At 43.1% G+C, this 25,562-nt stretch overlaps 1 protein-coding gene across 6 annotated transcripts in view; it reads right to left on the bottom strand.

Annotated features, from left to right (window-relative positions):
• ANKRD44 (ankyrin repeat domain 44) overlaps window positions 1-25,562 on the bottom strand; it is a 137,866-nt gene that overhangs the window by 76,077 nt on the left and 36,227 nt on the right. For 4 of the 6 annotated variants that reach the window (XR_009958789.1, XM_062578843.1, XM_062578847.1 and 1 more), the window contains exon 2: window positions 5,870-5,953. The exons of 1 other annotated variant lie outside the window; for it this stretch is intronic. Coding sequence is in view for 4 of the 5 variants with exons in the window: in XM_062578843.1 (XP_062434827.1) it covers window positions 5,870-5,953 (84 nt within the window). In the remaining variant the exon portion in view is untranslated. Of the gene's footprint in view, window positions 1-5,869; window positions 5,957-25,562 lie in introns of those variants that run through there. One more of the 6 variants, XM_062578845.1, reaches the window with a different exon arrangement.

Here is a 25,562-nt window from a genome sequence, read left to right on the forward strand (position 1 = left end):
CCACCCGCAAGCATCTCTGCTTTCACTTTTGCAAACAGCAGAAAACCCCATCAAATTAAATGAGTCAAGCCCGCGCAGAAAGAAGGGTTTCGGTCATGCAGTTGTTTTTAAGCTTCACTTCTCCACTTCCCAGGAGAAAACCCACCCAAGTCTGTCCATTGATCCCAACTGTTTATTTATCCAACTCCGCCTGGCCCCGGTGCCACGCGGCTGGCGGCTCTGCCCGGCCGAGGTTCAGCTGCCGGCGTCCCTCTGCCACCCTGGGGGAACAGTAAAAGTAACGCAAACAAGTAAGGAACCCGCAGTGGACTGAAGCCCGAAGGCTATGAACAGAGAAAGAGGAATAAAAAGAGAATTTGTCATCTCCCGGAAAGGTCCGGCGGTACCCCAGATCTGAGCGTGCGTTTTAAGGAAAGGAAATGAAAGGGGAAAGAAAAAGTGATAACAGGGTCACATATAGCATTGAGGCAAATAATCAGACCTGCTTCAAGCAAGGAGCGCAAGGTCAGGAAAAGGCAGCGGACAACAAGCTAAACAACGGCCACCAGAAATTACTCCAAGGTAAGATAAACATTCTCCTTGCAAAACTGCATCAGTGACTCGCACTAGTTCACAGAAAAGGCGATGTTGCAGGCTAACCTCATCTGTACACGCATTTTTGTTTAGAAGTACAAATAAAGGAAATTAAGCATTTAACAACAGGCAATCAAGGACGCAGGGCCTCAACAGGGAAAGCACTCATGCTTAACATCTTCAAAAACCACACGACTCTGATAAGGTCCTTCACAGGCTTAAAGTTAGACTAGTCCCTAAGTCCTGATGAGCTCAGGGCCCAGAGCACGGAGATTAGCGGACAGCGGATCGGATCAGCCCAGGTGAAACATTCGGGCGCGCTAAGGCAGCGGCCAACAGATCCCCTCGGTCCCACAGGAGGTAACGGATCCGAGCTCTCCTATCTGCAGTAGCTGTTCCGCTTAGAGGGCTGCTAAAGAACTGTGTGCTGCTAAAAGACAAGTGCAGCTGCTACAGAAAATAAACGCCCGCATCCTCCCTTGCCACCCGGCTGCCGGAGCCGCAGCCCCAGCGGGAGCAGCTCGGCTCGGACGGACGAGCCGGGAGAGCCGGCGGCGTTAGCGGGAGCAGAGCGAAGCGGCGCAGGGCTGCCGGCGACCTGCTCCTTACCAGCCCCGCACGTTCCCGGCCCCAGTCGGAGAAGCCGGTTCCAGCAGCCGTCACCCCCAGCGCCCCCGGCTCAGCCTCGGAAACAAGGACTTTCTGCACGGCGCCTTTAGCTGCCGGGTGCCCGTGAGGCGGAACGGATAAATACTTCGATCGGCTGGAGACAGAAAGAAGGATCACCTTTTTCTCTTCTTCTAACATTTTCCTTCCACGAGGTTCAAGGCGTTTTATTAGTTACTTGTTTAAAATTATCCACTGATCGCAGATGAGGAAACCGAGGCACAAACACCGCCGGTGGGAAAGGTTGCTGGGCAGCACGCAGGAAACACCCACGCTGCAGGACGTGGTATTTGAGGACCACACCACGAGTCAAACTCCGCATCTGTACAAGTTATTCCAGCTTCACGTAAGTTTTCTCATACCATCTTCACTCAAGTGCAGCAACGTTGCTTCACTGAAGTTCTCCTGATCTCTTTTGCATTCGTCAGTGAATAAGACGACTACGCTTCAGCAAAACGGGGACATTCAGTGCACAGATGCTTACCTTAGCCGTGGGGTTACTAGGCGAAGATCAACAGCAATGTTCATGCTTCTGATTATTTTAAAGCAGTTATGGAAAACGTCCCATGCAATTTCTTTCAAAGTGTATTTCATAAAATAGGGTTTGAGAAAGATATGGGACCTTCTCCGACGAACATGCTTCTAATGGACTCAGCCAGGTATCAGCACCTCACTATCTGCTGCTGTTGTTCCTTCTGAGGCCAAATTAAAAAGCTTTTTGCTCCCCCAAATCACACTTATGATTCGATTTTTTGAATATCAAAAAAAAAAAAAAAAAAAAAAAGTTTTCAACTAGTTGTTAAAATTTTGAGAATTATTTCTCAATTATTTTTGCCTTGATAGCTTGGTTTGCACCAGGTCTCTGAATATGCTATACATAAATTACTTTCAAAGGAAAAGCTATAGGTATCTGGTATATCTCTACTATTTTTTTTCATTCTAGGTAGTCTTTCAGCCTGTTATATGAAGAAAAAGAACCAAATATTATTTTCTTCCATAATAAATTCATGCACATAACTTCATGCTAAAAATAATTAAAAAATTAATTTTTAATCCTAGATTGAAACCACAGAAACCACTATCCTACATAATGCAAGTATCTTAATGCTTATAGCTGTGAGTCTGCACTATAAAGCTCAAAACTTAGGGTCAAATAACAGCCTGAGTTTTGCAAACGCACTATTGACTTGTAGAGCATTTTGTTGGCACGGGAGTAGTGCATCACTCATGAGCTGATGGAAAAAGCAGAAGGACCTATAATCCTCAACTGTCTCAAACATTTCGGGGACAATAATATAGCGTAGTGTCAGTGTACTAGCACACAGCGGAAAGCAACTGAAAATATTTCAGACTCTTATTATTACAAGTCTTCAGACTTATTTGTAAAATGAGACAAATTCTATTTATTTTCAAAAAGAAAAATACTTTTTCTAAATGGAAATTAAGCTGGTTATTTTACATTACAAACACCAAAGCAGTTTTAGTATTTTATTTCCTTCAGTTCCTGAAAATCCCAACTAAATAGTTCATAATTTCCTTCTGGGGGAAAAAAACAAACACACAAAACTCCAACACCATCACCCCAAAAATTAAAAAAAACAGTACTTCAGCCGCAGACGGGGCGGCTATGTCCAGGGAAAGGAGGTGTTGCCTTTGACCATACCACTGGCAGCAGGAGGGGGGCATTACTTACTAACCCCGAAGTACAAATGCAGTCAAAGGTATTCTGGGGAAATCAGGGTTCTGCATAAATTTTATTTCAGGGTTTTATCTGAGAGAAAAAGCCGAGAGAGAGGATAAAGAGGGAAGTGGAAAGAAAAAAGAGGCTGGTTTGGCTTGCAAACATCACACCAGTTACAGGGAGGAATACTGGGGGGGTGCTTGGTCCCTTGCTTTTCTCTTGTTTGCCTTGCTGTTTCTTTTTCTTTTCTCTCTCTCTCTCTCTCTCTTTTTTTTTTTTTTTTTAAAGGGAAACTTGAAGATTGAGATGAACATTTTCCAGAAGGAATTTTGCTTCAGTAAAAATAATGACATTTCACATAAGACCTGGAACGCTGCACGCTTACAGGGTGAAACAGCTGTATGTACAACAAATCCCAGGTAACCAGGGCAGCCAGAAGCATCACGAGATGAACTCAAAGCTCAGTCATCCATTTGCACTCCTTCCACAGCACAAATAGCCAAAAACAGCCCCAAAAAATCCCAATCTTCCCGTACATACCACAATCACCCTGACATGTCTAAACACACCGAATGGTACGGGTTGAGGGCACTCGCCTGTAACTAACCCAGTGGGCTGGATGGTCAGAGCCACCGGTTCTGCCCCGTTCGCCTCGCAGCCCAGGCACTACCTGCCGGCAGGCCATGGGAATGGAAGTATTCGGCACTCGGTCACGGGGAATCACTCGCCACCAGCCAAACAGAGCAGTGTCTTTGCCCTCGAGATGCAAAAGCAGCACCGCGTTCCCCCAGCGCGCAGCTGCGAACCGGAGAGGTCAAAGTGACCGCTCTCTTGGCGGACTGAACTAAACAACACACGTTTCTAAGCCAAACCCTTACAACTTCCACTTTATTGCAAAATAGAAGTTACAATTATAGCAACATCTAGAATATAGTCATGTTTATAAACACACATTTCCGGGCTTAGGAAGAGCTTAATTATTTTACCAGACCAAAAAAAGTAACCTTCTAAAGTTTCTGATTTGCTCTAAACTCTTTCCTCCGAGACGCATTTTCTCTTAGGTAATATGTATATATTTTACTAACTTTGCAGAGTTTCTCCATATGTCTTTTTCTTCTAATACCTCTGTCATAGCAAGTTCCAAAATAGGATCTATAAAACTTCAGAAATCCCAAACGCTTGCTGCAAAAACAGGGTTAAATTTTATTTCCCTACCCTACTTATATTTGAACCATTTCAATATTAACACAGCTAACTAAAATTATCAACAAAGGACAAAACACTGGCAAGCAGTGTCAGAATTTCCTCTCACGTGAGCAGCCAAGCACTAGAGAAACACTAACATGGAAGTAATTAAAAACATCCTTAAAATAGAAGCATAAGCATGCCATGCAAATTGCCAGCTCACAGCACAAGGGGTACACACTATCCTTTGATCTTTCTTTAGTGACATTTTGAGCATTTGACACTTGTTTGTGTATTGAAAAACACAATCTTCAGGATTTGTGTTGACAGACATGTTTAATTACTCCAAAGAACAGTCTGGTTTTTTTGCTCCTGACAAAATAGCTGTTCAGGCAAAGAATTCTTGAACGAACTTTTACAGGATTCTGGGCAAATATGTTCAAGTCCAATGACATTTTCTGTTAAGTGCAATGGTACTCACCTATAAAATATACATTATTCAGCTAATATTGTACCCACACTTGCAGCCAAAGGACATCCAAACATCTGCAATACCTACAATCACCTTGCACAGAAAATGCTATTTTGAAAAGTCAACACAAAATACAGAAGAACCTTTAGGACTATCACGTTCATCTAGGTATTTTTATAAGACTGTCAAAAGGAAAACAAATATCAAGGAAACTCAAGCTGATGCTTTAAGGAAGTAGTTTCAGGATCTTATGTCAGGAAAACATTCAGGAATCACAGGAAAATCTTAAAAGCCTAACATCAAGGTCTCTCTCTGATCAGCTTCCCCATTCATCCAACAGCACATCTTCCCCTTCGCTTGGCCAGGAAGGGAGCGCAGCCCCAGCTAACCAGATCTGCAGGATCACCTCTCCAGCTCCTTTCTGCCTCGCTGAGCCACATGTCTGGACCACACTGCCTGCGAAAGCTGCAGTGCCAAGACTACACCAGGCAAGCTGCTGGAATTAGCTACAAATATACTAATGGCTTTATGTCAGGAAAAAGGCATGAAGAAAAGGAAGATTGATTCACAAGTCCAAGGAACACCTGGAAAAATCACTGTTTTGTTTCTTCTTTCTATTCCCACCGCTTTCAGAGGCCACAAGTTGTGGCCAAAAGACTAGCAGGGTTCATTTCTAACAGTATAAATCAAAGAGGAGAAGGCTAAGGAAAGGCAGGGGAGAGCTTCTGCAAACAGAACAAGTTGGAGCAAAGAATTTTTCCACTGTTAAAAAATTTAACTACCACTTGTTTACAGCTGCTTACCACTGTTCTGGCTAGAAGTAAGCCAATCTGAAGTACATTAATTCCTCTGTGGGCAAATCATGGCCAAGATACAGCTTCCTTTCTCTCACTGCTGGGACCTATAGCAAAGTTTTATGTCAAGTACAGTCAAATGCTGAATAAAAGCTCCTGATCTGTAAAGACTCTTCATAAAAGGAAACTCTACAGAGAGTCAAAATATGCAGCCTTCATCTGCTGATATTCATATTCTCAGTAAGAAAGAAAACTTGAGGTTCTGGACTGACCTGTACCTTTGGAATAATCATCATACATTTAGGGAATTTAATGTCACCTGCTGAAGATAATTATATTTCAGATGACTAATTAAGATTCCATCCAAGTCATGAATCTCCGATGTTTTTATTTTGTTACTTGTTAATTACTAAGGACATGATTAATATCATCACTGCAACAGTTCACAAGCATGGTGCTTGCATATCGCAGGCACACCCATAATGCTAAGCCACATACCAAGGCGTTGACATCCTCCGTTTTGTAGATCAGCATCCGTATCTCTTCTGGATCGCCACTGAAAATCGCCTGGACCAGTGGTGGCTGGTAAAAAAAAAAAGCAGAAAGAACAGCATTACAGGTTTATTTGTTTTTTGTTTGTAAGGGGAGCATATTATTTCTGCTGCCATTTACTAACGCTGCCCACAGACATTGCAAGTATGACCCCAGTAACAAATCAACAGGAGCTACCAGTCTGCTCAGCGATGATCTGAAAGCATGAGTGTGTTTGTATATATAATGAGCGCATGTGTGCGCAAACAGTGACCCCCATTAGAATGGCAGCTTTTGTCAGAAATGCACAATTAGCCCAGATGTTCTCTTTGGCATGTAAGGGAAAAATTAATTACATCAGCTATTGCTGTGTGCTTGCTTGCTGTTGGCACAGATTAACGGTAATGCAATACATATTTAGAAACAGAATATTATGCAGATAATGAATTTCTGGGTGATTACTAAACATCTTGTATCTTTTACTGAATAAATATGCAATGAGCACAGTTAATTTTAACCACCCAAGAAGCGAAATAATTATCTTATTGTTTCAAGTCTGTTATTATGCTATTATGGATTGGCATATATAAATAAATAATCAAGCATACAGGAGAAAGCCTATGCTATGCTCAAGGCTTTGGCGATGCTGGGCTCATTGCCCGGCAATGGGAAGGAGCACAGCACGCCCTTAGCTGCTCCGTCACACGTGCAGCCCTGGCAGTTTGGTCCCTGTGCCTACATCCGTATCGGCCCCCAGCAGCAAAGCAGCCGAGCTGGTAACCAAGCCAGCAGAACACAACCTGCTGAATTAAAAAACCAAAAGACTCTCTCCTTGCTGCAAGAAACTCGTAAAAAGAAAATTACACGGCTAGCCACCCTGTGAAGACTCGCACATATGCGACACAGCAGAAGACCCTGCTTCCACAGGTATTTGTGAAGAAGGCAGCGTTCCCCCGAGGGGGCTCCCAGCCAGCCAGCGCTCCCTTCCCAGCCCCACCAGGAAAAGGGTCTATGGTGCTGTGCAATCACCACAATTTGAAGTAACCCTGCAAAAGAGAAGTATGCAGGACTACTAAAGCATACAAAACCGCAACCCTTCTTAAAATTGCAGAATTTAACCATCTTATACACAAGTTACTAAAAAATCACATGCTGGAGAAAAATAGGAAATACCCTCATTCCCAACCCTTTTAACATTATATTCATCCTATTTAAATCTCAAAAATACATTCTAAGGTGATGGAGTCCATCTTAAGACACAGAGATCCTCCCTGAGAAAGATTCACATTGGAATTTCATTCTTATTGCTCTTCTGACACAGAAAGGACTAAAGCAGCATCTTCTATCACAACTGCTTGATATAATTCATCAGGCTGTGGTCTTACATGTTGCAATGGATGTTTCAAGAAAAGGCCAGTTTCACCTTTTTTCTTTGAATGTTTTTTTTTTTTTTTTTTTTAATCATCAAGCTTCCTTCTCATCTCATATCAGAACAGCTACAGAACTTTTCCCACAGAAGGATGCAAAATAAAACAAAGCACATTTCATTCTCCCTAAGCTGCCAAACTCAGACAAATCAGAACTTAGCAAAAGTGAGATGTTCTCATTTCTGCATTTTTCCATATGGAAAGGAAGAGTTTCAAATGATTGTCTGATTTATGTCCATTAACATAGAATCATGCTCACAGAAATTAAATTTTTCTGACTTAGCATAAACCTAACACTAACAGCTACGAATACTTACGAAATAAGAATGCTCACACCAAGTATTTCATCTACATATCTGTTTTCATATCTGTTTTTTTTTTTTTTTTAATACCAAAGTGAACAAAAAAGCATAGAACTCTACAATTTCGAGCTGAACGGCAACACAGCCTGGTGGCCAAGAACACCCCCAGCACTGTGCATTAGCCGCTGAACTCTCTTTCAGCAACACCCGACACCCAGCAGAAGTTATCAGCCACATTTAAGACAAGACTTGAGAGGGCGAGACTATCAAGACAAAAATTCAGCATCACTTAAAATGTAGTGCTTTTTAAGAAGTATTTAAATATTGTTATAGGTAGCATAAAAAAAAAAAAAGGTAATAATATGACAATTTGACCCTTCTTCTGTCTGCCAGGAATCTGGATCAGACATTTGGTTTTACAGGAAATGTTTGACATTTTTAATTAGCATCAGCTGCTTAACACAGAAAGCAGATTCACAATAGCATTGCACTCTTTAGCCATGTGATATACGTAAGAGCCTCATCTCAGCTTTCACCCAACATTCCCCAATCATATCTGCATTCCCCTTGTTATACTCAAAACCCAGAATTTATCCTGCCTCCGAAGCAGCTTATAAGAGTCTCACACTCCTAATACATGTAAGCCCTTGCAGACAACAGATAGCTGCCACATACCTGCTTGCAAAGGTCTTTCAGCCCTTTTTTCATGGGATTCATGTTTTATAAGTAAGTTGTAATAAAATCTATTACTGTTAATTTTAATAACAAGAGACAGGGGGGATAACAGAGGAAAAAAAAGCCTGGAAATTGGAAAGAATAGATAAATACATTATCAGTTAATATCCATCTGGAGTCTCTGCTGTGCAATTTTCTCAAATTAACTGTTCTATTTAATTTATCTTTTATTTCGTGATTTTTCTTCTTTTTTTAAAAAAAGATATTGAGTGTGAAGCAAGCAATATATTACTGTTAAAGAATTTCTATCGTGAATTGTGTTAAGAAATTTGTCTGTGTGTGTAAGATGCACAGTCACATACACTGATGGAGAAAGGACCTTTTTAGGAGAAAGTAGGTCAGAACATTGTGGAGGTCAGAGCTGGGACCGTGCGTCTGCTCGTCAGCAGGAGGGACAGCACACTGCTCCCCTCCGCAGCCGAGAGCCATGAAACGGAGCTTGTGCAGCTCCCAACGTGGTTACAAGGAATTTCTCCATCTTCAGTGATAACTCTGTTTGTGCACGAATGGCATTAACTTTACATACCTCCTACCTGCCCTCCACGAAGAAGAAATGACGTTTCCTAGCTACCAAAGAGGAGACAATATATTTTTGGATATAATTACTAAAACCTGTGACAGCATCATTAAAGATGATTTTGTTAACAGGAATATTTTGATTAAAAAATCTTCAAATTCAGAAGTTGATAAACACTCAGGATGAAGGAAAAATAGAATGAAAGCAGAGAAGTTTATCGATAACTATTATTAGAATTAAATGAGGGTACAGTTTCGGAATGAGGAACAACTGTTTGATTAGCTCAGTTCTCCAGAGCTTTCAAACTCAGAGAGGTGCAGCTGCAAGTGTCCACATTTTTTGCTGAAAACATAAACTAGCAGCTAACCAAAACCTTTCCCCATTATTTTGTCTAGAGAGTTTCTATTATGCTCATTAGTCTGAAACATATCAGCAAGTTTATTAAAGTGGCTGTTACATTGTGCTGCAACGAATGGTGTACCACAAATGATTTAAGATTTTATCTGCAGACTTTTTCTAATGTTAGGTGCGTTATTTACTCAAAAGAACACCAAAACAAAAAGCATTCTCCAGTACTAATACTCTGCAGTCCAAAATCAGCGAACTGTTTCTCCCCTGGCTGGCTAGTCCTACTGCGGAAAACTGTAATACGCTACCGATCTCCAGACACGCAGAACGTAGGATGTAAAACTGAAGCACAGGCTGCTTCACATTCAATTCCTTTGCAGATAAGTCAAAAAAACCTCACAAGTTCCTCTCTTTTCCTTACGAGTGCTCACCTTCCGCCAGTGACCAAGTGAAAATACATTCCTAACTTTACGTGGGGCAGTCAGAAGCTTGACTTCACTCAGTCAGGTAAAACCATCCTGCTGAAGTGAAGGCGCAGTGATTTCTTCAGCAGCGAAGCGCCAAGCCCCGGAGGGCAGAAGTTCGGGTGGCTCTGCCGACATCCACGGAGCGGGGGAACGGCACGGACGGGGACGCCTGGCCTCGGGAAGCTCCCCACGGAGGCTGGGCGGCTCCGTTCTGCAGTCGCTGGTCTCTGAGCCCCGGACGAGTCGACACGCTGAAGCAGGCTGTTGCAAGGACCATTTAGTTATCAAGGCAGGCGTTGGCACTGAGGCTCTCAGTAAATCTGTTATTACTTTGTCTAGGAATTGTGACATCTATTAAATATTGGTCTTGATCCTCGACACCTTGACTCACTAACAAGGACTTCTCAGTTATTTACAACAGATTTTTCTCTTTGACAGGGAATGGAGGCAGACGGATAAAGGATGATTGATTTCCATGCTAATTTAATACAGCCAAGTATTATTTGATCTTGTGTGTGAAAAGGGTAAGATATATATTGATCCTTTACTTGTTCTACTTGCCTTCCATCAAGTTACTGAAGTAAATAAAGACTTGGATGCTCCACATACTCATTTCTCTTCACCGGCAAGACAAAGCAGCAAGCCGCAACGGCTTCCAAGAGGTATCGATTTTGTCAGTGTTCTGCCAGACAGCTCTTTCTTCCACAGATATTCCCATTAATCAGGATTACCGGGCTGTCTGCAAAGTCACATTAAGTACATGTATTTTTTCCCCCTAGTCACAGTACAGAGATTACTCCTCTTCCTAGTTTTAATTTAGGACTTTCTTCCTCTGGCTGTTCAGCACATGATCGCTTGAAATAGTGTTTTAGCTTATATGACTGCTTACTCATCCAGGTTTAAATTGGATCGTTCTCTTAAAATGGAGTATATTTCCCTGGTGTTAGTATGCAATATGTGTTAGTTTGTCCTCTGATGGCTCTCTGGTTCACTCCATGCCATTTCTATCAGCCTTGCTTTTTTAATATAGCTTCTCCCAAATGTCCAGCCTCTCATATCCTTCAGACCAGCGTCCAGGGTGCAGGATGCAGCAGGACATGCACTTACAGAAGAGGGGCCAACCTGTCACTGTTTGATTTGCTATCACATGTCCCTGAGACGAGGTTATCAACTCTAACCAGAGCATATACTTAGTGTCAAGAGCAGCTTCATATCTAAACTTAAAAGAGCAGTAGCTGGAGAGGGAAGGCTATTCGCCCACGTAACACAGCACCTCGTGAAGCTCTGCAGCCAGCTGAGAAACAGCCTGTCAGAGTGAAATTCAGAGCAGGGCTCTGCTTCCAGGGCCCCAAATTTTCCCCTCCAAGAATGTTTTTCTCTTCCCAGAGTAAAGGAGGTGGCCAGCACAGCTCATCTGCCCAACCTTACAGCCTTGTGCACACCCTGCGTTTCCCCAAAACAGTGCCGCAGGGAGGCAGTTTCTCAGGGGATACCCAGCATCGGCTGGGCCATCTGGTAGCTGGATGCTCCAGGTGAGAAGACACTGAAAGAGAAGGCAAGGAAGGAGACTCGGTGCTGGAGAATCCATCCCTTCAATCTCTTGATTTAAACAGTGAATGGCAACTTCACAAAACATAAAGACACGCTCAATGGCCAGAAGTTAAAATACAACAGTGCACGCCTAGGCTCACAGGTATACTCTCACCCTACAGGAAAGCTATCGAACACCAGAAATAGCATCAGTGGAGAATGCCTGCAAAGACATTTAGTGTGCTACAAACTACGCTAGTTCTGTTGTCAGCGCTTTCTCCCCTCTCCTGAGGATTTTTTTTTTTTTTTTTTTTTTTTTTAAGGTTCAGTAACACACAAATCTTTCTGGATGTTAATTGTTCGCAAATGCCTGAATAACTCATGTTATGCTAACGTACTTTGTAGGTACTTCCTACCCGTGCATGCACTGAGCCTCTCCCATAGTAGCCTCACAAATGCAGACTTGTGTATTTCTGAAAATGTTCAGTACAGAAATCACTGGAACGTGGTCATTTTAAAATGATCACCAGTGTGACTTGGCCATTGCTGATGGCATTACAGAACCCAAATTCCATCACCAGCACACACTGTTAGATGGACAGTGATTAATCACATGCTGCCAAACAGTCTGGGCATTTTGATTCTGCCTTTGCTGGAGGACGGGCCAGTCGGTTCGGCACACGGCCCCTCCAGGGAGCTGGGCCCCAGCGAGGAGCTGCGTCCTGGGAGCACTTCCACTCGCTGGGCTGGATGCAGCCAGGTCTCGTGTGTCTTGTACTGATCAAGCTTAGAGGCTTCAAGTTCGGGCCCAACCAAACATCATTCTGCACCATGAGGATGAAAGAATCAATCATTAGCTTTACATGAACAAGTATTTTTCCAAAACAAGTTCCAGATTCTCTTACATTGCAGCTCTTACACATCGTTAAGGGTGTGGGGGAAAAGAAGTGTAATTGCTGGCAGAGGGTTGGAGTAGTGGCAGCAAAAATGCCTGAAATGAAGCTGTCAGGTGCCAAGCTGAAAAATATCTTCCACTAAGGAATGAAGGCTTTTGCTTAGAATACTGCTTACGCTATGTTTGGAAAAGGATTGTCCTGAAAAGGCAGCAGGGCTGTCAGCACACACACTCTGTCAGCTGCTTTGAAAGGACTGCCATGCCATACTAGTTCGGCTTTTGCAATTGCAGGCAGGGCCGGGGGTTTGCAAAACAGACCGTATTCTCCCTGGCTTTTGAATCTCTGCTTCCCAGCAGCAGATCCAGAAAGCGAATTTCACTCGCACTCCTGCAAAACTCAGCGCCCCCAGTGGAACTGAGATGACAACAGAGTCTGATTTGATAATTAAATATAATCACGATTAATCATTTAGTACATGATGTACAAACCAGAATAAACTTCGGTTCACTTTCCCATAAGCGTGCTACTTGCAAAGTAACAAATAAAGGCATCATAACTCACTTTGCCGCTTCGAGTAAAGGAATACACCAAGAATAACCCCAGCAAACATGTCATCTTCCTGACAAAACCACAAGTCACGACTGAATTCGAGGGAGGCAAGTCCTCGACAGCAGCCGCCACGGCACTGTCCCGGTTCGGCTCTCCCGGCCACTCTCCCCCTCCAGGCGCTGCAAACCCCTGCCTCCAGCGGCTGTGCCATTCCTGTGCCACCGCAGCAAGGGAGCTGGAGTTTTTAGAAACATACATTTGAACACCTTTAGTTATAACACACTATTCAACAGGCATTTCAGGCAACGGAAACCACAAGCAAAGGGAAAGCTATCGGGGAAAAAACATTACTGCATATTGCGACAGGTAAAACTTTTAACACAGTATTCATTTAGTTAAGTTTTCACAACACTTAAAAAGGAAAATAGTCAGGATTGAATCTGCATGTGCAATGCAAGATCAAGCCCAGTATTTCTGTGCGCACAATTTCTGCTATGCCACGCCAGACAGCGCAAAATGAGTCTTTCTGCAGAGCTATTTCTGGCTCTTAGTTTGGCTCCAGATCCTGGCTGCCTCCCACGTTTCATTAGGAAGCCTATCAACCACCCTCAGGATTGCCTATGTTTCCAGGTGAACTAAAGGCTACATCCTGCCGTTCCTGGAATCCTGAAATTCTTCTGCACACAAAATATGCTACGAGTGACCTATGCTTTGTTATACTTATCAGTTAAGGCACTGAAATAACTCATCACATGTTAAATTTAGATAACTATAAAAAGGAAAAGAGTAAGTTTAATTCCGTTTGCCCAACGTCCTTTCCTTTATTCTAATTTCTGGAGAATGTCCACTGGTCTTGAATTTGAGATTTTTTTTTTTAAGTGCCTCCAGATCTTATCTGAGAATCAGTTAACAAATATTTCTTGAAGTTACATCAATCAAATTGAGACAAAGGCCCAGTATGCTGCAGAAGAAAGCATTTTTAGAGGAGACAAAGATAAATTTAGTAGCGTAACTTCTGCTATATTCACCAGCATTTGCTTATTACTCATTTTCGTTGCAAAAAGTCTGTTAAAGGCAGCATAAACATTTTTTAGAATATCTACAAAGATTGAGAATAATTGTCTAGCAGGTTTCCTAAACTTTTCTTCTCCTTTTGAATTTGTTTCTTCAAAGTTTCTTGGGCTTTCGTCTTTGATAAGAAGCATCTGTCTTGCAGTAGCTCACACTGATGTACCAATGCCACCATAAACAACAGGCAGGGGACTGTAAGAAGCACTATCCAAACAAACTTGGAGCTTATTCTTTCCGTATGTTTCTAGCAGCAAGTGCTCCATTATGAATCCAAGTACTTCTTTGCACGCTCACATCCTGTCTCCCAGAGCTTCCCCCACCATAATCCATATATGATCTAAGAAGGACCATGGAAGAAGCGGCAATTGCCTCCAAAAAAGGCCTACCATCAAGGCAGTATTTCTGAGCAAAGAGAGTGCCATAAAGTCAAATCTCTGGAACTGTGAATCTCAACTCATGGTGCAGATATACTGGAAGCACTGAAATAAACTTCCTCATTTGGTAAAGGATGGAGAACGCCGGATATTCCCAGAGCAGCCGCCAGGCTGCGACTCCCACCAGGGCCATTCAGGTTACACCAGTCTCTGCAGGAGTCTCCCTGCTTGCCCCTAAACACACCCCAGGGCGCCCATCTATATGCATAGCCATAAGACACCCTGACAGCCAGACTCTTGGTGTAAATCGGTTTTAATGTGCTCCGCCACATTACACCACCCGTGCGCAGCCCCGTGCTCTCACGTCTGCAGCTCTCAGAGGAGCTCGCCGATTCCCCCCAGTCAGGAGCAATGCTTACAGGCAGCAGGTGTAAGCTTCTCACCAGGGTGAGAAGGTCCCCCTCCCTCCAAAAACACCAACCAAACCAAGAAAAAAAAAAAACTACCAGCAGAAAAACACACATCATCAGCAGCAGGGTGGCGCAATATGAACCCCAGAGGTAGGTCCCCTCACTAGAGATTTAAAAATAAAGCAGCTAGACAGAGACGCTCGCTTGAAAAACATCAATCACACCAAAGGCTTCATTTCCCGCTTGCTTTTCCTGTAGTGATTCAAACACATCCCAAATACACTAGCTTTTTTTTTTTTTTTTTTTTTTTTTTTTTTTTTTTTTTTGGTGACCAACCACACAAGTCTAGAATCCTAGAAGAAGAGATAGAAGAAGAGAAACCCCACTTTGTGTGCATAGGGAAATGCTCTGGGAACAGAGATCCACCCCGCCTGTTGCTGTCCTCCTAAACATCTCTTCAGTTCACAAGGGCCTCATATCCTCTGGAGACCACTGACATCCTGCCTTCACCCACTATTTACTGTAACGGTAGTACTGGCAACCAAAAAAAAAAAAAAAAAAGAAAAAAGAAAAAAGAAAAACCCAAAACAAAAAACCACAGAGAAGAAAGCGCAACGGAAATGCTGCAAGCTCATCTCCTTTCAGTTTATTACCCGTGAAGCTGAGACTCTCTCCCCTGCTGGGCTGGGCCTGAGTGAGGACCCCTCTGCACCCCACAGCCAGGACGAGCAGCCCCTCCACGGGCAGCCTCAGCGCACCAGCGCGGCCGCCTTTCACCTCCCTTCGCAGACTCGACACAGTACAGAGAAGTATCCCAGTAATTCTCTGTCTGTACAGTCCTTAAGTGCTCTATCCAATACATGTGGCACGCACTCATCCTCATCACGTACTCCCCTTTGAATCCTTGCATTTTTGCCAAACGCATCTCGACTGAGACACTACATAACGCGGCAGCCGATTCGGTGAGATCCGCGGATCTCATTCGGTGAGATTCGGGCTTTCGCTGGCTAACTGTGTCCGTCTCGTGCAACGCCCACAACAGAGGCAGCCGTGAAAGAGCGACCACCTCAACACCTGCAGGTACGTCCAGGCTAGGTGGGGCTACGCAGACCTTGGAGAGCAGGATCTGAGTTTGGAGTCATCTCAACCAATTGTGAAAGTAAGTGGGCTGGAAGGAGAAGCAGATATTCAGTACGGAAGAGATCACATCATGCCTATTAGCAACAAATTCAGAGCCATTATATAGCAGTTTACATAAATGAACAGTGTTCTGAAAGAGGAAGAGACCTTAAAACAGGAATTTGGCTTGCAAGAAGCACAAAGTAGTGCTTCCACTTTGCTCAGCGCTGCTCAGGCTGCAACTGCTGAGACACACTCAGGTTGGGACATTTATTTCAAGAAACCGGAGGACCAAAACAGAGCTCTAAAACATGATTTACAGGGAAAGTCAGAACAAACTGGGACAATTCAGCTTAAAGAGAAGAAAAATTAAAGGGGACAAGACAGGAGTTTGCAATATATAAAAGGCTTGTTACTGAGAGAAGTTATCTGTTTTCCACATCCAAGACACACAGAACTTAAACCGCTGCAGGCAAGGAGGGCTCATTTCTGCTCCATTACAGCCAGTGCCAATCAGGCCTATCCCAAGTTCACACCACACTTACACAAACACAAAGCTTCAGGCAAAAAGGAGAAGCTACTGTACAGACTGTGTTCCAGCAAAGCGAAGAACACGTGTTTTCTAGCACTTCAGCCGGGTATTAATTCACAAAAAAGGTAATTATCTCAAAAGCATGGTACATGATGCTGGAGAAATTTCTATTGAAATAAACAAAAAATGTATCCCAAAAGTTTAAGGAGACTTTAACGCCTTGGGAGAAACACACATTAACGCATGGTACAAACAAAACAGAACTCGCACACTCTGCTCCTCTCACTCTGCAGCTATGGTTTCCTTCCCCTCAGCTCACAGGCTGAGTTTCTGTGAAGGAAAGATATATTTTGCAGGCATGACTCTGCATGTTCCCGAAACTTATTTTTTTTTCTCAGCACTGCACTGATCAGCAAGACTTCTAACGCCCTGCTACTATGGATGTCCAAACCAGGCCCCAGACAGTAACAAAATCTCTGGAGCCATAAAGGCGATGTAAATGTGGGGCAAGACGTTTTAGGGGACTGGAGCAAAGTGTGAAATATCTGATTTTCTTGATCTTGCCATTATATTAGAGATGGACGTTGCTCAGGTTCAAGGAGCTTGCTCCTGAGTTTGCACAGAGCGCGCACAGGCTCCCCGCTGCCGACGTTCTGCGATGCAGCTAATGCCTCTCGAGGCGGAGTGCCACTCCATTAGCTGCCATGCTGCTAACAAATATATTCATTCCAGAACACCTAAGAAGCTTCCCAACTAGCTTTCTCATACATAGTAAGTGTCAAATACACTTGAAAGAAATTAAACACCAGTGTAAACGTTCCCTGATTTCTCTCTGAGGGTCACTGGAGCTTACACTGCTTGTGAGAACAACCATGGTCAGTTATTTCCCTTTTCACAAAGTAGTCTCCTCTTTGTGGATTTTAATCTCTGGCATTCACTTTCTGCATATCTAGTAAAAAAATCAGATTTAAAATGTTTAACTGCTGAGGCTGATGACAATGTTATTTCCGTTAATAATAGCGCAACCATGTGTGAACGCACAGATCAGTCCATAATGACATCTCATCTCTTTGAGTTTGGATTGCTGCAGTTGGCATAGAGCTCATCTCAACAACCAAAGCAGATGTTTTACCTCTATTTTGAATCTGGAACAGACTAATGAATTTAGCTTGATTGAACATAGCCCAATAATTCCCTATACTCACCATCAAGCAAACAACTGAAGCTGACAGGAAAAAAATTCAAGTTTTCCTGATGAAAATTTCCAGGGTCAGCTGTTAGCAAAACCAGGCAGCCAGGCCAAAGAAATTAAATCAAAATTTAAGGAGGCTTCAAAACAGGCTATACTTCAGAAACCAATTCAGGATCCCCCAAACATAATGCACCTGAGGTGACAAATCCAGCAGCTTCAAAATGGCTTTGTTCAGACCCAAATTAAATTAAAAGATGACCCTGAGAGCTGTAATGAGCCATTACGCTCTTTCTTCTAGCAAGTTCCCAAATTCAGCCTTGTCAGTTAGGCACATCTACCTTGCTTCTCGTCATCTGCATACCCTCTGCAGGGGTTGCAAGTTGTCTCTGACTCTGCCATCACAGATGGTGAGAATCAGTTTACACTTCTCTTTATCAAACACAATCCCACCCATTAAATACATCTCCACATCTGAAAAATATTAATTTTGGTTGAAAAGCCTTCAGCTCAAAATGTAACCAAAAAACCTACAAAAACACAAAAATCAGTACAACTAATTGAAATGCCGAAGCCTACGCGTTCTCATCCACCAGTGGAGGAGAGTGGACATCTTCCTCCTGCTGCTTCTCAAAGGAACTCCCAGCCAGAGGCACAGTTTCACACAGAAACCCTCCAACACTGAGCAAGGACGCAGCAAAGGGATTCAACAGCCAACTCCCAAAGCTGGAAGACAGTTGACTTCTCTTGTACACACAGCTTTCTTCATCATCACTTCCAGTTCCTGGCATACGAGTCAAAACTGTTAAGATTTTCAGGTAGTTAGAGATCAGCTATGCTAGAGACCATCTCTGTGTCCACAGCACATCTAGACAGGTTGATTCCCTCTGTCCTGGGATAAAGCAACCAACAGGTCCCAAGACGGAGCTTTCTCTTTCTGGAGATGCAAGAAAAGGGGTTGGGGGGAACTCGGCCATGGAGCCAGTGTCAAGGCAAGGCCCCCTTCATCCCCAAATGCAAGCAGTGTATAAAAACCTCCTTGCACTAAAGGCAGACAAGGAATCAGCAAGCAAAGAAAGGTGAACGCAAGAGGGGAAAAGAGGGCAGTCCACTCTGGACGCATCTCTCCAGCACTAAAGTGCTCAGGCAAACAAAAACCAGAAAGAAAAAAGAAAAAAGAGAGAAAAAAGCCAGTCTCTTAAATCCAAACTGCAAGTGCCATTTCTAATCCAAAACCCATTTTTGATTTTGCTAGCAAGTCCCTAGCTTATTAAAGCTGAAAAAAGTTTAATTAAATTTTGTAGATTAACCTTTTATCCCCATTTTTTGCAAACCATCACACTTCAGAAGTGAAAAGCTTACTATTCTGCCTTGCACTTTCATACATCGTGAGCCTGCTGCTGAGAAAAATGCTTACAGAAAGGAATAAAGTTGAGGGAAGAAATGTTTTATCACTGGGGTTTTATACGGAGAGAGAGAGAAAAAAAAAAAGCTATACCTTGACTCTCAAAAGACACTGCAAATCATGACCAACTCTCCAGTTCTAGTGTAAATATTCCTGTATTAATTTTGTCAGAAGTATCCCACAAAATACATGACACTATTATAACACACAAATCAGCCCACCGTCACTTAATCAGCTAATGTCTTTAACTGGCAGGAAGGCGGCAGCACGCCGTGTATTATTTCTGCCCGTGCTGTCACTGAGCATTATTCTGCATCCCTCTCCGATGACAGCAACAGAAAGAGCTGGTGACAGCTTGATCAACTGGGTAACGAAATCAGGAAAGTTGAATTACACTAAAGTGGCTGAATGATAAAAACAAAACAAACAGGAGGATTTCCCAATCCAGTCCAACTTTCCTGGTTGTTTTTAATGATTCCTTGGCTACCTACTCTGGCTGCACCATAGTGGATGCCTGCGGTATTTCAACACTTCCTTTCAACAAGGGGCTTTTCAAGTGGTTCTGCCCAACAGAGAAGAGCCCGTCTGAGGAAGGGCGTGGGGAACATGCCTGGGATGCGACCCCCTCTGGGAACCCAGCAGCAAAACAGGAGGTGGCCTTACAGCCACCCTCCTAAATGCCAGGCAAATCCCAAACCAGAGCCTGTGGAGCTACATTCATCAGCTTCTGCGTCTCTTTCAAAGAGATGCAAGTAAAGCAGCAGAAGCTAACGAGAAGTGAAAATACCCACGCTAGGCCCAGCTTTAACTCTTCTTCTGTTCTCTTTTGGGGGGGGGGGGGAACTGGTTTGGTCTGCTCTCTGTTCACTGATCAGACCACAGCTCTGTCCCTCTCACAGACCTCCTCCTCTTAGCTCTTGTGAAGATCTCACCTGCTTTTTACCTGGGGAAAGACGTAATTTGAGACCTATATGTCATGTTCAGCAGAGCCTTGTTATTTACTTTGGTGTCTGCTAGCTCACCACTCGCTGACTGTGCAGCGCTTGAGAGAAACCAGAGTCTTGTATCAAACACCTTAGACTGGCAGGACAGCACTCATCAAATGCATTCAAGATCCACCTGGTTCTGTTTGCGTTTGCGTTGACAGTAAAAATTTTCAAACTACACATGATTTCAAGGAGAAAAGGAAGCAGCATGTTCAAAAGTCTGCCAAATTTCTTTCACTGAAGAAGACTTCTGCCTTGGGAAGCCCGGGACTCTTCTGCTTGCATTAAACTGCTTCCGATTCCCTTTTCTTCCAGAGCAAGATGCACAGGACAACAGCGCCTGTATACAATCTGCAACATCTCGCCACCCAGCTGAAACCAGACTGCAAACAGGACTTGCCCAAGGGGAATTCAGTCCCCATGCACTCAGCTAAAATGATGGCTGGCTGAGACCAAGCACATTTTAAGATACAGGGATATGGTGATGTTAGCCAAAAAGTTAGTTCTACCCATCTCCATCTCAGTGAATGGGGGGGGGGAGGGAGGGAGGAAGTGGTTGTTAATTATCTGTGCAGGTGATTTCATGATGTTTTAATCCAGATTCTTGAGCTAAGCATCTCGTAAAAGTTAAAGGATCAAATCCACATAATCATAAGCAACAGAGTAAAACACAGGAAGTCTCTCAGCCCTTTCCATACCATAAGGGCATGAAGACCACGGGCAGCAACCAAATGTGCTTGACATATTCTAACTCCAGTTCCCCTCTCCATCAAAACTACTTGGGTTCTAGAGGCATTTTAAGTATTTCTCACTTGAATTCTATTTCTCCCTGCCTCTGTGGAAGAAAAAAAAGTACAAAGTCATATTATATATTTGAGCAGATTTCTGCAAACCAAGAACAAGACATTTCCAATCTCAGTAAGCTTATAAAGATGCTAGAGTAGCACTGAGCTAAATTTCTGCTCTCAGAGAAGGAGCTGACACTAGCTAATTTGTTGCTTTGATGGAGTTTCTGAGAAAAGCCTCAGGAAATCCTTTAGGCAGGTTTCTGTGAAGAGGGAAAAAAAATCACTTTTCTAAATGATTGCACCGCAATCCACAAGTCCAGCCTGTTTCAGATAATAAAAGCACCAGAAAACACAGCTTGCTCTTGTAGGAAGTAGCAAGTGATAACACGCCAGTCCTTTTGCAGTTTTTCATTGGACAAAGCTCTCTGACTCCAGCTTTCATTCAGCTTGTTGCATTAAGAGAGCAAAAGCTGGCCGCAACGCACTCTGCATTTGCTCAGCAGTGTTTAACGGAGATAAGGGGGAAGCAAACCACATCTCTACGTCACTAGTCTGCCTCCAGCTGCACTCGGCTCAGGCTGGATATATGCACTTAAATGCACTCCCAAACCAACATATTCTTTGCTGTGCAAATTCTTCACCATTCCACCTTCAGCACCAGTTAAGCCTTTCTGACCAAGTTCAGCTCCTCTCGCCTTCTCTCCCGACCACTAATGTCAAACTGATCCTTCCTGCAAAGCTTCCTGAAGGCAGAGAGAGCATGGGAGAGGAAGAGGCCCAGGGGAGCTATTACTTTGTGGAGAATCATAATTGCTGATGGCAAAGCAGTGTCAAATACTGGAGAGTGAAAAGGAGAAAATAGTCCTTTCTCCCTCGTTTGCTACAATCATACAAATGCAGTTTAACTCTCCCAGTCATTCAGACAGACAAGCAGTCTGACAAGCACCACCTATGTCTTCTGCAGCTTCTCTCCTGCCCATATGCACTTTGCTATTTGGACTTCACTTTTCCAAAGCAATGTCCACTCTGGAAGACGATTCCTCCTTTGTGTATCATAAAGCAGAAGAAATAAAAGGTGGACTACCTGCCCAGTAACATACTACCTTTTAATTACATGTGAAGAATGACACAAAAAAAGAAAAGAAGAGCCAGATTTCAGGCTCTCTTGTTTGACATCCTCCTTTTACTCTTTTCCTGCCCTGCTTCCTCTCTTCTCTGTGTTGGGGTGCAAAAAGGGTAGGGCCTGCACTTGCAAGAATTTCCCTTTTCTGATCATCCAGCAATCCATGGGGAGGTGTCACTGCAAGGGAATTTTGCAGTGCCAGAATGGTATATTAAGGTGAAACCTCTGGCAAATTTTTCTGTGAAATTTTACTACTGGGACTTCCAAAGCATAGCTTAACTTGCAGACACAAAAAGTGTCATCTCATTAAGCAGCTGCAGTCTGTCTTTTAGCCAGTGAGTGAGTGGTTCCACAGAAACAGTGTCAGTAACCTCCATCTTGCTAAAATTGAAAAAAGATTTTCTGTGACTCATAACTTGCCTGGGTCTGGGTAGATTTTCATCAGGTTGCGCCTTTCTGAGTTGCTGACACCAGTACAACCTGTTCAGTAAACACACAGCATCTACTGCAAAGCATGCAGGCACCAGAGCTTCTCAAAGAAAGAGCCATGAGAACTCTTTATCGTAAACAAGAAATACAGATTTTTCCCTCCTGATTATGCAAAACAAGCAATTATTTTTGTGCACATATACTTCAAAATATTTGGCCTTACGCTAGCACTAAATGTGGAGAATTTCAGCTGAAACATGTAACATTTGTCAAAGTTATAAATCACTGAAAACCAAGTTTTGAGAGACAGAGCATAAGGAAAGTTTACAATGTGAACAGACTGAACTTAGTTTTGCCTTGCTTACTAAATGAAGGCTGGATAATCATCACTAAATCTGTCCAGCTTGGCACATAAAGGGAGAGCACCAATATATATTGCTCTTATTTTCAGTATCCATTTTGACAAGGGCCAAAAGCCAGACTGATGCCTGCTAAATGTGTGCGCGATTGCCTCCAGACTCAGTAATGCTCTCCTTTCAATTTGTGAGCAGAATCGGACAGGTAGCAGGGACTGTCAGAACTAAATGTGGCAAAAACTACATCTACCAAGCATTTCAAATTCGCAGGTGCTCCAAACACATATCCTAGTGCCAAACATGACCCAGGACTGGTTTCATCATGGGCCTTCCTAGATGCATTCAGTGCAGCAGTTGGTGGCCAGCACTAGCAAAATCGATAGGTTTGAGTACCTGCTGCAGACTGGAAAATTCTCTTTCACTAGTTCAACAGCTCCAGAGGAACATCTAGCAATCTCAAAGCATTTAGTAAGGGCAGATTACAACTTTACAGACTAAGAAGGACAGAGAAGCAGCACGTAAAATTGTTATATGACTGATTCCCCTTCCATATATTTTCAGGTTTTATCCATTCAACATTTACAAAACAGTTAAACACTTCGCTAGTACTTTCAGTTGGAGTGACAGCATTATTAAATTTCATAAATAAACAGGCATTTATAGTAGAAATGGTGATAAAAATCTGTAAAAGAACTTCCAGGCATCAGAAAAAAAATGAAATTACGAAAAGCTAGATAAAATGGTTTGTGTTTTCCCCCCACTATCCTGTTTCATAAAGGGAATAGATGTGAATAGAGAACCAGGCTTAAGTAAGTCTACTAGTAGGCCTATATGGCATCATAGCACTGGGATTTACATCTGCATATCCAGCATTAATTCCAAAAGCCAAATTTAGAAATCCTGCCTAGTGCTTACTCTCTAACCGAACTCTTTCTTCTCACTGCCAGCTGTTTGGCTCCTCCCGTGGAAGGAAGGATTGAGGCTGTGAACATCAATCCCACGTCCTCTTCAAGGTACGTGCCTAGCTCAAGGGCCACAAGATCCAAGTCAGGGCTATATTTAAAATACCATCTATTCACAACCTCCCACACACATACGTACACTCAAAGAACACTATTCCTCAAAGACCAGCCATTGGAACACCAACTGGGCACCAAGACTTAGGCTTGAAATACACAGGGAAAACCACATCATCTCCGTGAGAGAACACAGCTTGCAGGAATTTCACGGCTTGGGCAGCGCCGACGCAGTGCGGCAAACGGACAAGACGGACCTACGCAGAGCGCGACGCTGCTCAGCCCTCATCCTCGGCCGGCTCGCTGCATCTTCGTTACGTCGGACACTAATAACGGGGGTGACGGGCTGCTCTATCGCTCAGCGCTGCTCAAAAGCCAGGAGAAGAGGTCTGGGCACTGAAGAAATGTAAAGAGGAATCGCTTCAGGTCTCCCTTGGCACGCTCGGTTCCCCCGGCCAAGATAAAACGTCGTCTCCCTCACCCTCAGCTCAGTGCACTGAACGCTCACTGCTGCTCGCCTCTGCCGGTCAGCAGTCCTCAACGAGCCCCTGGGAAAAGGAACTGAACCGGTAGCCGTTCACTTCCTAGCGTGCTGCTCCCCAACACTGCACCAAAAACCACCAACGCCCTGTTTTTTTTTTTTTTGTTTTTTTGAATCAGACTAGGAAATCAAAACACTCAGCTCTCCTGCACCAGTGCTGCTTCAGTTCCGAACACAGACTCTTCTTCAAAGACCCTCAGATAACACTGTTACAATCAGTAGACTCCAAATAAGATCTTACGAAATAATCAACTCCTGTAGTTGATGTGCAGTTTGCCTTGTAGAGCTAGGTGAAAAAATATATTAAAATGCAATACTGGATGAGTTTTACAGTACTTTTCTTCTGGCTACATTTAATTTCATTCATCAGCTCAGCCTCAAGTTACAAGTTCAATATTTAGTTCACATATTTAATTATGTATTTTTCTCACTATGGCCTTTTCCAGATAAATGTTTCATCAGTGCATTCACTGTACTATAAAAATCACTAGAGTGAAAAGGAAGTAGTAACATGCTCATAGGTAATGTCATATGTTAAACTCCAGAAGGTTGACTTTAAAAACCCAGCAATGTCACTGGATGAAAAGCCACTAATAAGCCTTCCAGGAGAAAATAAGCTAAATAGTGGTAAAAACTAACAACCAGGATATGAAGCCATCAGGTCTTTTAGAGAGTATCAGGGATTCATTCATGCTTCAAAATGATGCAACAAAAGCAAAATGTACATTTAAGTTCAGTGCATCCCTATTTCACCCATAGCATATTGGTAAAAACAATTCCACTGCCAAAAATACAGCCAAATTTTAGCCAAATAACATGCCCAGTTAGAAAATCAGAGTCAGCAGTTCACATAAGTACCTGTTTAGAGTCATTATCAGCCCTATCACTTGGGCCAAGGGCTGGAGATGAGAATTGTGGTCTTTGTTATTTCAGTACCAAAATCTATGTCCTGATAAATATTTCTCATGACCCTCCTACTTCAAAAGGGTGTGGGTGTGGGGAGGGCTAGTGTTCATTTCACTTGCATTTCATTTTCCACTAGAAAACCTGCAAACTTACTCTAGAACCTGATGCAGAAAGATTAAATAAAATAATGCATCTCCTTTTCAGAGTACCACTTCTCGGCTGTGACTCAGTAATACCTACATCCTTCGCCCTGGCATTGCCAGTTTTGCAGTCCTGAGTTTCCAGCATCTCTTTGTCTTCGCTGTAGTCACCAATGAGGCCATTTTTTCCCTGAAGAAATTACTCATTTTTAATCAGCACCATCAGTCTTCTGTTACTATCTTTGCTTCTGGTGGGCAGACTGAACTATATGATTTAGAAAAAAGGAACACTTAGAGAAGACAAGTTGTTAATCAAACCCCATCAACAGAGGAAGCTCTTTTCTAAACTAGGCAGGAGGTAGCTGGCTGGCTTCACAAAGCATGAATTATTCTTCGGATTTTTCAGCATTGTTAACATTTTTAATATGAACAAAACCAGTATTTACTACTCATTGTCAAGCAATTTGACATTTAAACTTGAGCAGTCATTTAAGTCTTCTGAAA

The sequence above is a fragment of the Rhea pennata genome, chromosome 6 (genome assembly GCF_028389875.1).
Source record: "Rhea pennata isolate bPtePen1 chromosome 6, bPtePen1.pri, whole genome shotgun sequence".
Lineage (NCBI taxonomy): Eukaryota > Metazoa > Chordata > Aves > Rheiformes > Rheidae > Rhea > Rhea pennata.